Source organism: Camelus bactrianus, chromosome 16 (genome assembly GCF_048773025.1).
Source record: "Camelus bactrianus isolate YW-2024 breed Bactrian camel chromosome 16, ASM4877302v1, whole genome shotgun sequence".
Lineage (NCBI taxonomy): Eukaryota > Metazoa > Chordata > Mammalia > Artiodactyla > Camelidae > Camelus > Camelus bactrianus.
Window position 1 is genome coordinate 13,551,438 of NC_133554.1, and position 12,934 is coordinate 13,564,371.

The following is a 12,934-nucleotide window of genomic DNA, read 5'->3' on the forward strand; positions in this document are numbered from 1 at the left end:
TTTCCCTCAAGTTTTAGTTTGTGGCCAAATATATTCAGTTTACTGGGAGATCAATGCTAATTATCAGGATTTTTTTTTTAATGTTCTTAACACCAGATTTGAAGAAGAAAATGTCCAGGTTATGCAGTGCACTTTCCTTCTCCATTTGTTAACGTCTTCTTTACAAGTGTCAGATGCTACAACAGTATTTGGTTTTGGATATAATTAAATCACTCAGTCATCTCTGTGCAAATATGCATAGCATGTCTTAAATGCTGTGAACAGAATATTGAGAAGAAAAACGTGTAACACTGAAGTCTGCTTTGTATCCCCGGCTGTATTTAAAAGAAGCAATTATGGCTTTAGTTTCCTGTATTCCAGCCTAACCCAGTATAGGCCAGGTAGCGGAAGTTAACCACCTGTATCACTATTAAGAGAAATGCTAATTTCCTGGAACGTGACCCTTAATGGAAATATATCATACTAAATACTTGTGTTTAGTGTTAGGTCCTTTGACCAGCAATATGCAGTTCAACTTACTGTAAAGAAGCAATTTAGAAAATATGCACTTTCTGTGGTTCTGAGACTACAACTGGTGAACAGCAAGAGATGCTTATTGAAGTTTTTACTGAGTCCTCTTTCACGAATTTTAAACATTTTGTGTCACACAACCACGCATCTGTTGCTACTGGTCTCACTCTTTTCCATCTAATAATTCCATTTAACTTCGACTTTGTTGTAAGGGGCCTCTGATGTGAAATTTACTTTATTTTACCTTAGGGACCCTACAGGGGTGCTCCAGAAAAGGGGGCGAAATAGAACATTTTGAAATCTCCAACCCTGTGAAAATTAAGGGACTTGTTACTGCACGTCATTCTGTTCGTTGGTTTCATCAGACTCGTTAGGATCTGCGACAGAATTGCAAACGATTACTAATTCTTTCAGTTATTTTATTCATACTCTATAACAGTATGATTTACATGTATTTGTTAATGTTCAATGAGTTTTCCTCTAATTTTTTGTGCATTTTCCCCCCTTTTCCATGAAGGCCTTATCTGTTTGGAGCGGGGTGTTTTTCCATAAAAGCTCCATGGTGAGTCCCGGTTCAGTCCCGCATGCCTAATTCATTTGCTGTTCTCTCAGAACGTAACTCTGTTGTGTCCTGTGTCTCCAGTTGCATGGCCTGATCACAGGTAGATGCCCCTAATCACGGAAGAATTTGTGGTTGGGTCGTGAGTGTTGGTGGTTAAACCTTAAAAGATCTGTTTTCTGGGTTTCACTTCATTTCTTGAAGTCACATAAGAAATCATAGATTAATACTTAAAAAAAAGAAATTAGAAGAATTCTCTCCTAATGCTAGTATATATTATAAGACAAGGCTAACCCCCAGGTTTAAAGCTTTGAGTATTATAGTGATAGACTCCCTACTTGTCATGCTGAACATGTGCAGGCATGATTCATTTTGAAATATAAATATATATAAGGTATACTAAAATTCCCCTATAAATTTTTATTGCATTTTATTTGGGACCAAAGGAACAAGAGTCAGTTCTGTTTTGAATAGTTTAGGTATTTAAGGAGCTACCAGAGGAAATTTGTGTTTCACATAAAAGCTCCTAAATAATCTATAATTTTGAGTTATTAGCACCTACTTGCTGTAACTTATTTAATAAATTATTGTATGAGTGCTAAAACTACAACTTTGTCAGTCTTAGATACGATGATCATAGAAAAGAAGCAGAGTATATTTATTACTTTCATGTAAAGATGGGAAGTAGAATGTATTTAGAACCTGGTATAATGTGTTTAATATAATAGTTAAGGGTCAGGGCTCCAGAGTCAGACTGTCCAGGTCTTAATTCCCAGCTCACATACTATCTAGATGACCTTGGGCAATTTTCTAAAACCTTTCTGTTTCTTGGTTTCCTTATCTCTATTAAATAGAGTTACCAGTAGCACCTACCTCACAGGTTGGTTGTGAGGGTTAAATGAACTGAAAATATAAATTGCTGAGAACAGTGCCTGGTACAAAGTAAGTGCTCAGTAAATGCTAGCTGCTACTAACATTGAAGGTTTAAGGGGAAAATAAACCATTTTTGAAAGAAACTTATTTAAATTAGATCCTGATTTTTTTGCTTTTAAGAGTGAGTGAGCCAAAAGGAAGTTTTGGTTAATGTTAAGTTACATCGATTTTATAAATATGGTTACAGTACTTTAAAAAGTACTGAGCGTGTGTGCAGTTCTCATAACTGCTGAGGAACTTACTCATATACTGTCCCATTATTCTAGGAAAAAACCTTCAGTCTTTTTTCTCTTGGACAAAAAGAAACTTAAATAGTTCTTTAAGGTACAGTATAATTTGACACAAACTAATTTCAGTTTTCATTTGCCAGAGGAACATCTGAAAATTTCATTGTCATATTAGAAAAGGGTGGGAAATCATCATAAAAATTTCCTCTTTAAAATGCATCATCGAAATTAGAACACAGATTATGAAACTGTTCTAAAGAAAGTCAGGGTATAAACGAGTAAACATTTCCTGAAAGTTAATCTTTATCCTTTTCGTTAACAAAATTTCTTCCCAAAACACATAAGATACATGGATCTTACTCAGGAGATTATAGTGAACCGTTGATTTTTTAAATGCCAGATTCAACATATGACAGCATTTCTTTGTAGACTCAATTTAGAATTAAATTCCATCTTAGGACAGATTTCTCATTCTCAGTACAAGGAAAAGAGTTTTAGTATGTTAATAAAGATAGAAGTTTTAGCATTGAAGTGGAGTTGGAATAACAAATGTTGTATGTGAAATAAGAAAAGTCCATGCCTTCAACAGCTCATGTGCCCCTCAAATTTAAGCAAAAGCACTTGTCAACCAGAAATGATTTGAGGTTGAAACAAGATTAAAAGAGCCAGATTAAAGAAAGGGATATATGAAATATAGTAGACTTTTAAATCATTGCCTGTCTTTTAGAAGACCGCTTTGTGGTTTGTTTGATGCCGTCGTTAGCTCCCAAGAAACTCGTTTTTAGTCACTTACACTCGCTTAAAAGATCCTCCTTCAAAATACGTTCCTTTACTGTTGGTGCATGCTTTTCCCATTAAGATCTTAATGAAACCTCAAATTAAGGCAGCAAAATGAATATAAATTTGACAATTTCTTTCTTGTTTATAAGAGCTTCTTTGTTTTAAGAGTTTTTTAAAATTATTTTTCTATGATATTTAGCATTCAACCTGAGAATGTTTTTATTTACTGCTTTGAAACATTATACTAAATACATGTATTTATTTCATTAAGTTTATAGAACTTCCAGTGTAGGGTAGTATTTGTATTTTGGAAGAATATGAAAATTTTATAGTTCCTCTTAAAATGTTATATAAATTTCACACAGATTTTTTTTTATTGCTTTCAAGTTGAAATGTTTATATTTAGCTAAGATTTTCCTTTTGCTAGATCACAATTTCTGCCAATTCTTCATTGTTTGATAAACTGGTTTAATTGTTTAAATTCATGCAGTTTCAGTTGAGTCTTTTGTTCGACAACCAAATAAGCTTGTTGGAAAGTTAACTATGCAAGCCGTCTTCAACCCTTTAGTCATTTTATACATTCTGGAGATTATGTATCTTCCAGGATTTTTGAATTTGAATGACAGTATAAAATAATATAAAAGAATCACACATGTGATATACTTTCTAATACAGAAATTTTAAGAGATAGAACCATTGTGAAATTTTACAAATGAATTTTGCTTTCAGTATTATAAATAACAAGTATTTATTGAGTTCCTAATCTGCATCTAATATTGTATTTAAATTACTGCTGTTTTTGACCTGCTTAGCAAAAGAAAACGCGTGTGCACAACAGTGTGGACAAAAGGTGGTCCTTTTGAATATATCCCTTACTTATAACCTGTCTGTACAGTATTATATAAGGTTATTTTTAAAGAAGAGTTAAAACTTACATACTGAATTATATTTGAAGTTTTAATTAGCTCTGAGAGTGTGCAGTCTTTGTATAAATAGTTCATTGCTCTTCTGAGGATATTAAAAGATATTATAATTTCATTTTTAGAAGGAAAGATTTATATGGAGAGGAGAATCTTTTCTTATCTGCAAGGTTTACATTAATCTGTTAGATCTTTAAGAATAATTTGTGATAGAATAATTTTAAATATATTATTAATGTCTTTATTTAAAATAAAATACTTTCAGTTTCCCTCTTAGTTCTTCCTTTAGCAAATAAAGTTGAGAGTGAGAGGAAACTTCTAAATTACTTTCGAAAGCCTAATGACAGTGAGGAACGTAGAGAAAATTTTTTTCTTTAACACAAAGACATAATACCACTTGTAATTCTTACATCAATATTGTGTCTAACATTTAAGCTACAATATTGACTGTACCCTTATGTTTTAGAGAAGGAAAAAAACGGTGCTTCTATCTCAGTTTAGCTCTTTCCATGTTTCTGTCCTTCTGAACGAGGCACCAGACCTCACTGTTGCTTTTCGTGCCATCCATGGATTCACCACTTACATCCCATTTTATAGGTTGTGGTAAAATTATCTAGATGGACATAACTTTTCTATAATTTTAAAGCCAGTATCGTAAGAGTTTTGCTTTCCCACCCCACCTCCCACCCCCTTACAGTAGAGTGTGGAGGAAAAAAAAAAACAGGCAAGAGAAATTCAGTATGTTTATCTGACTGAATTACATAATACAGAAAAAAGCCAATGGGTATCTTCAATACTCTTTGTAAATACTTTTAAAGATACCATAGTGTTAATGTCCCCAGAATGTCTGATGGCACTGAAAATGATTCTCCTTTTATGATTAGATGGTTAAGTCTCCCAGAAGAAATGACAAAAATGTTAAAACCCCTGAGTTTTAATTTAGCACCTTACTTGTTTGTTTTGTTTTATTTTCTTTTTACATTTATTTTACTTTTGATTATATTGTCTCAGATCAAATTTAGTAAATGTGATGTTTTTTATCATTATTTTGACTGATACGGTGAAAATTGAACTCATTCCATTGTCGTTTATGTTTTGTTCACAAATTAAGGCAAATTTTTCTTTTAAGTTTTGAACACAGGGTTGTTTATGATGGGCTCAGAGGAGTAAAAAGCAGTTCTCGGGGGAGGAGTCTCCCAGCGCTACCAGCATGTTTTGTTCTGGTTTATAACTATCATCAACACAGTCATTTCTGGACACGCATATACACTGAAATTTTATTTTTTTATATCAATTACTAATTTAATAATAAGTGAATAAATAAATAAGAGAAGGCTTCCAAACACCCAGAGCTATTCTTTTTAAACTTCTAATGCAATTCATTAAGTCTCTTTCAGAGAATTCGGGAAGATACTGAGAGAAAAAAAGACAAAAAGCTGGTATTGGAATGCTTTCCTAAGGTGGTTGGGTCACCAATCTCTAAGTGAACATGATTGACAAGGCTAACACTTTTCTCGTTATTCCTCTCATATATGTATCGTTTTTTTTTCATATTTTATCTTTCTGCCAACAAAAGTTTAATTTGCCATAGAAATACTCTGGGTCATTGTGAAAAAGTTCAGTTCTTTTTCCACCTAGCATTCCTAGTCGGTCTTTTTAAAATTTAGGATAGAGGGCAAATTGAATCAAAGTTAAATTTTCTCCCTTTGGGTATTTCACATAGAAAATACTTTATTAATAATAATCATTTCTTTAGGTTATTTTTCCCTTTTTATTTTTCTGAAAGTCTTGCACACACATGCACATATTTTCAGTTTCTATTTTGCTTAAATACCGGAGTCATTCCAAATGTAGATTGATGACATAAATAACTTGTTAAGAATATGTTCGCCTAATATGCTAAATACCCAATACATAGCACTGTGTCGTGCAGGAGGTAGTAAGTTAGTTTCAGGGATACAAACTTTTAATTACTTATTAAACACAGACTTTTATTCATGTGATTTATGAAGGCCTTGTCAGAAGAAAAAGAAGAAATAATGAAGAATTAAAGTGATCATTTTTGCATAATTGTAGAATACTTTTAACATGAGATACTTATTCTTTGCAGGAAATAATGAGTTTATGTATAATAATACTGTGTTGATGTTTTTTACTTTTACGTTCAGAAGCTTAGTTATGTGTAACATCACAGAAGTGTAAGAGACTTTAGCTTTTGACATGGACTGATTAGACTGTAAACTAATAGACATACAAAATACGTGTTTGCTTGGCCAAAGACTAACTGGATTATTACGTTACAAAGGTAGCTAACCAGCCCAGTGGCAATTATTTTTAAGTCTTGTTTAGATGCACCATAGTCTCTCTTAAGAAGTGAGATTTTCACTTTTCTATTTTGTTGCTTACTGATTTAAAAAAGAAAAATAGCATTAAGTAATTTGCATAGAGCTTTGAATTTGTCCCTAGGAAGCTTATTTGTACATTGTGTAGTATTATTGTTCCTTGATGGTGATTTTAGTGAAAACCTAGTCACACATTTGAAACACCATTCAAAAAAATTCTAGAGTGTTTTTTCTCTCTTCTTAGAAGATGCTAATTAGGAGCTTAGAGCTCTCGGATAGTAGTTCAGTGATGGAAGTAGAGACTTTGAAGGAAAATTTATGTCCTAACTTAGCACAACAGAGAGCAGCATCATCAGAAAGAAGACTGTGATGCTGGTTTCCCAGAAAGCAAGGGAGGGTGTGTGTCTGTCCAGGTGTAGATGGAGGGGAGTCTTCTTTTCTGTTAGTTTCGCAGTTTTTGTAAAGGTTTTTGCAGCTGTAGCAAATGCAACAAGGAAGATGTGAAACTGTAGAAGCAGATTCACTTTCTCACAGAAACTTAAAAAGAAAAAACAGTGGATATCTGACTGTAAGAGGTGTTGGCATTTTAGGCAGGGATGTGATCTTCATGATGAATGACTCGGAGTGTTTAAGGACAGAAAGAAGAGGCCTTTTCATGTACTGCAGTGTGCACTGCTGTGGATTTGGTCAGAGGCCTCTGACCCAGACTTTCTGCTAGCGGGAAAGCATCAAAACAGAAGGCTCAGGAAATAAAATATGTGAGAGACTATTTCAAGTGTCATGACACCTGAAGTCTGATCTTTTTGAAAATTAGTTGAAGGCTGTTGTGCTGTCTAGTAGGTAGTTCAGGTTGAGTGCTGTGATGCAGGAAGGCCCTGCCCTGAGTCCTTTATGCACTTTACCTGATACAGCAGGGTGGTTCTTAAACCTGAGGGTGTGCCAGAATCTCCTCTCGCTGAGGGCTTTTGTTAAAAACCAGATTGTCATGCCCCACCTCCAGAGTGTCAGATGCAGTAGGTCTGGGCGTGGCCTGATGAAGACCTGCATGTGTAAGTTCTCAGTACTACTAGCCTGGGACCACAGTTTCAGAACAAATATAAGACAGTAATCCTTAAAATCAGCTCTGAGCAGTTAAATAACTTAAAATCCACACGGCTGAAAAGGGACAGCACTGGGATTCAGGTTTGTGTTTCTGCCTGACTCCAAAAAACCAGTCTTTCTCCATCTAACCCTACTTCATTAAAAGAGAAAGAGATAAAGGATAGTAAGCAGAAGAAGGTAGGAATAATGTTATTTGACATTGGAGACTGGTTAGCAGATTAGGAACATCAGAGCTCTGTTATTCTTGGGCCCCGACTGGGCTCTGGTCTTGACCAGGGTACAGTGAGGCTGTTTCCTGGTCTATGAATCAGAGAAAATAATGCCACCGTTTACCTAAGGTGCTTGGCCAAATTCCAAGCGAACTTTGGGGTAGCCTTTGGCAAATCGAGAGTGAAGAGAAATACAGGATTTGAAAGAAGGTGAAAGGTTGATACCAGAAGGTGATGGTATTAGAAGGTGAAAGCTGATTTGGGGAAAACAAAGAGAAAATATCCTTTCTCATGGTAGTTATGTGATGTAGCAGAAGCTATCTAATGTGTCCTCAAACATGAGAAACAAAATGAAAGCAAACCTATCATTTTCACAAGTCCATGAAGAAAGAATAAATAATAAATAGGAAGATGAGTGACTAATTGTGTTAGATCTTAGATCTGCTCCCCAGACGTTGTCCAACCACATGTAGCCGTGTGGCTGAGAGCATTTGCAGGGTCTCATTCTGTACCATCTCGTGCTTCCGTACATGCTGTCTCCATTCAACTGTATTGTCAATCCCACATTTTAGATATTAAAAACGATTTTATTACTATGGGATGTTTGTGCTGGTTCTGTTGTTCCACTCTGAAATATCCAGGGAAGTGTTGTCCATCTGAAATGAGTTGACTTGGATTTTGCCAGCACATTTTTCAAGAAGAAATTAATGTTTATTGGTCTTAGAAGTTGCTGTTCTGATAATACTCTTCAACTTCGCACTAGTCTTGCTTTTACTGCAAAACAGTCTCCCACCACCAGTGATACTTAAGGCAAAATGCATGTCTACATGGGAGGGTTTGAATATTTAGGGGTGGAATTTTACAGGAAATGTTATTATCTTGAGGACTGTGATTTCATCATGGTAATTTTTTTTTAAACTATCATTTTATTTTTTAAGCAAAGTTAAACCACCTCCACAAATTTCACCCAGCAAATCAATGGGCGGAGAATTTTGCGTGGCTGCAATGTTTGGGACATCCCGATCGTGGTTTGCAAATAATGCAGGCCTGAAAAGGGAAAAAGGTATGTATTTTCACTGAAGCTTAAACTTGCCGTTTGTAATTTTTATTTCTTAAGGAAAATTCATAGCAATTCTCTTTGAATAATCTTGAACCCAATATTCTAGAAATTTTTTTCCCCCACTCAATTAGCATGTCTCTCCTCAGCTACTCAACTCTGAAGGGCTATCCTCTTACTATAAATGTGAGATAAATTGCCCACTGAGTGTTTTTATTTTGCTTTGCTGGTGACTGTATATACAGGTGTACTCAGTGCTATTAATTCCATGCTATTATATGTAGCTTTTACATTTTTCTCAAGCTAATTTCATGCCATTGTCCCTGGAGTGTGGAGAGGAAAAACGTTATCCCCATTTTAGAGATGAAGAACTTGAGATCAGTGAGTTTAAATATTTTAGTTAAAAGAAATATTAGTGGGTGATAGTATCAGAGTTTGAACCCAGGTTTTCTAATGCTAAATCTCTACCTAAGAAATTATCAACTACACCTCTGCCTTATTTATTAATTAAAAGATAAAAAAAACAGACTCCCGCTCAGAAAGAAGAGTCATCTTTTATGGCTCCCAGCCTCCCTTTGAGTTTATATAGTAATTTTTTGTAATCCCTGCTTTGACCACCAGGATCAATACCTAACATGTTTGTATAATTACTGTTGTAGTCTGTGATTCCTTATTGTTTCTGTATAGCAAAGAATGCCTACGTTCTTGGACCAAGTGCTTAATTTTGAATGTTGAAAATTTCCCCTCATTGTAGTGCTATTAAAGTAGGTCACAAACCGAGTTGGTAAGTGAGGTACTTTTCCGACGAGTTCCACGGGCCGCATTGTTCTCGGCAAAATGGCTTTCCTTTGCGCTTAATACTGGCGGTCAGACATCAGCCCTGTCCCCTGTTACCGCCTTTCAGTGACCCTTTCCTTGGAAATGGGATCTCGGGCACAGCAGGCTCTTTACCTAAGTGGGAGAGGATACAGTAATGTATGCAAGCCTTCCATTTTCTTATCCCATCTTTATTTTTTTGTTACCTTCTTAGCTTTAATGATGCTGTTGAACTGACTTTTTGTTATTGGGTAAAGCCCTCTGTGAAGCTCGATTTCAAATGCTTCTCCCTTCTGTTCTAATTACCCTTTTAACTTGCTACTCCTTTATGTCCCACTGACTGGTCATTAGCCATTTTCTCAAATCAGCTGTAATTGATTCCTCTGGCCTAGAGATAAGGTGACCCACCCAGCATTCATGAGTGATTTTATACGCTCCTAGGTTTACTGTAAAACCCGAGATAGAGGACCGAGCCTGTTTTGGTGGTGAGGACATGTGTACTCCTTATAAAGTCATTTGATTAGATCCATATTCAGCACCTGGCCTCCAAGTATGACTGGTCTTCATTTTGCATGTGGGCCAGTGAGCCCGCTGGGAGAAAAGGAGGAAGAGAATTTGGGAAGGAGGGCGTATGTGTTTTTCATTTGTTTGTTTGTTTTAATCCAGAAATGTTAAGGAGAAGTTTTCTCAGAGAAAGTAGATGAGAAGTTAGGCTGATTTAGGCAGACAAAGAGCCTCTCATGCAGTGGAGCTGGTTTAGTCCATCCGGTGTAACTAAATCTTAGTCCACACAGCGTTTTCCCTTTCAGCCCGTCCTTTCTGTCCCACCTGGTATCACTCATTTTTCGTAATCTGGGCCAGGTTATTACATTGCAGGGAAATACTGTAGACTGTAAAATTTGTTTCAGCATATTAGAATTTTGAGTGTGTGTGTGTGTGTGTGTGTGTGTGTGTGTATTATATACATAGTTCTTGAAATTTATTGCTTAAGATTTAAAAATATTTTGATAGCATAGAGATTTTCACATTCTTTAGCCTCTACTTATAAAGAGACAAGCTTTAGGCAAGGAACAGGCACCATGTGAAAAAGTTCTTGCCTTCTTTTTTTCTCTCAGCAGCCTCAGGACCAGACTGAAGGGTCAGTAACTTGTAAAAAATGATGCTGTCCTCCTTCCCTGCCAATATCACACATCCAGGTTCTGTTTTTCCATTTGTAGACCAGTCCAAACAAGTTGTCGTTGAATCCCTCTACATCATTAGCTGCTATGGGACCTTAGTGGAGCACGTGTTGGAGCCACGGCCGCTCAGCACTGCCCCCAAGATCAGCGATGACACCCCACTGGAAATGGTGACGTCTCCTCGAGCCAGCTGGACTCTGGTTAGGTAGGATCTCCTTTTGTCTTTTTGTTTAATAAGAGCTTTGTTGACATATAAAATATTAAAAGTGTACAATTTGATAAGGTTTGACATGTATATACATTATAATTAACATTATAAATATATCCACCACCTCAAATGTATTCTCATTTCTCTTTGTAATCTCTCTCCCCTGCCCTACTTCACCCCTGCCTCAAGCACTGAGCCCCAGGCAACCACTCTTCTGCTCTGTGTACTATAGTTTATAATTTGTAGAATTTTATATAAACAGAATCAGAATGTGTACTATTTTTGCCTTCTTTCTCCCAGCAAAATTATTTTGATTTATCCTTGTTGTTATATTTTTGATAATTCATTTCTTATTAAATTGAGATGCGATTTACATGCAATACAATTTACCCACTTAATGTGAATTTTCACTGGTTTGTGCACCCACCACCACAATCAATTTTCATAAACCCCGAAAGAAACCTGGTACCAATGAGCAGTCACTCCCCATTTTCCTTCAACCCTTCAGCCATAGGCAACTGCCAGATTACTTTCTGTTGGTGTATTTACCAATCTGGACATTTCATATAAATGGAATCATGCAAAATGTGACCTGTTGGTTGACTTCTTTCACTTATCACATAGTGTTTTCAAGTTCCATGTTGTAGCATGTAGCAGAATGTCATTCCTTTTTTAAGGCCAGATAACATTCTATTGCATGGATATACCATATGTTGTTTATCCATTCATCAGTTGATGGACATTTGCACTGTTTAGCTGTCATGAATTATACTGCTAAGAATATTCACGTACAAATTTTTGTGTGGTCATATATGTTTTCAGTTGTCTTTGATATGTGCCTTTAAGAGTACCTCCCTCTGAACTCTTTTCTCCTTGCATCTTTGTGTTTTTCTGGGACTTTTGTAGGTCTTGTGTTTTTTTGTCTATCCCACATACAGGGCTTTAGTGCTTCCCTTCTTTCTAGTCTCATGCTCACTGCAAATACAGAGTACATTGAGACAGCCATTAAGGGGAATGGAAACTAATATAAATAGATTGGAAAGTTGCCTTGAAAGTGATTCCCCAAGATACAATGGTTAAGCACTATAGAAATGTTTCGTAACACTCAGAGTCCTTCTCAAAACTACATAATCATTAGAACCATTATAATCTAGTATAAAGAGGGAGAAATAAAATCTAGACTAAAACCCATTCAATATAGTGTACAATTGTACAGAAGAGACAGAAAAAAAATTGGTCCTGACATGTATAGTAGGAAACAGACAAAAATGGATATGAAAATGATCTCTCTCCGTTTGACATTTTAAAATATTCTTATATTGATTTTTGGAGGCTCCAGCATTCTTTACTACTACTTTACTGCACTGGATTGATCTGATCAATATCTTATTTATCAGGCTATTTCAGAGTGGGCAGATCTAATTAAAATTACTGCACCATCATTGAAATAAGTGGCTTATTTTGGAACTTAGATACTAATTAGATCTATAATAAGTCAATCATTAACTCTGTTTTAAAAATTTTTTTCTTTTTCCAGTTTTATTAGGTAGAATTATTACAGTTCAACTGCGATTAACTGACCATTTTCCCTGCATTATTTTATTTTAAAATATACGTGTATTCTAAGACTAGAGAGCTCTACAATTGTCTGAAATTAGTCAAAAATTGGCTGTGGCATTTGAATTCCATACTTCCTCTCTGTTCTGTGTTTTCAGTGTCTTGTCTATCATATTGGAGGGTCGTCTGCTATTAAACTAATATGGGCTGTCTGTAATTTGTATGACTCACTGCCACCTTTTTATTCTTTCTAAGCAGATGGCCTCATGTTTCAGGTTTCAGCACTCCAAGTTCATTTTAATGATTACAAAGATAGTGTGAGTTTATATCATTGTCTGTAAGTGGTGACAGTGATGGTGATTTACATCCCAGCTATTAAGCTTGAATATTAATATTCTTCTGCTATTTCCTTAGAACTCCTCAATGGAATGAATTGCAGCCACCATTTAACGCAAACCACCCTCTGCTCCTCGCTGCAGATGCAGTGCAGTATTATCAGTTCCTGCTTGCTGGCCGTAAGTAGTTCTCATTGTTTTT

At 35.7% G+C, this 12,934-nt stretch overlaps 1 protein-coding gene across 22 annotated transcripts in view; it reads left to right on the forward strand.

Annotated features, from left to right (window-relative positions):
• BCAS3 (BCAS3 microtubule associated cell migration factor) overlaps positions 1-12,934 on the forward strand; it is a 482,829-nt gene that overhangs the window by 198,459 nt on the left and 271,436 nt on the right. For 17 of the 22 annotated variants that reach the window (XM_074342661.1, XM_074342657.1, XM_074342669.1 and 14 more), the window contains 4 exons: positions 1,028-1,072; positions 8,520-8,644; positions 10,672-10,837; positions 12,812-12,912. In XM_074342661.1, the coding sequence (XP_074198762.1) occupies positions 1,028-1,072; positions 8,520-8,644; positions 10,672-10,837; positions 12,812-12,912 (437 nt within the window). The remainder of the gene's footprint in view (positions 1-1,027; positions 1,073-8,519; positions 8,645-10,671; positions 10,838-12,811; positions 12,913-12,934) is intronic. The other 5 variants (XM_074342664.1, XM_074342673.1, XM_074342677.1 and 2 more) reach the window with 1 other exon arrangement.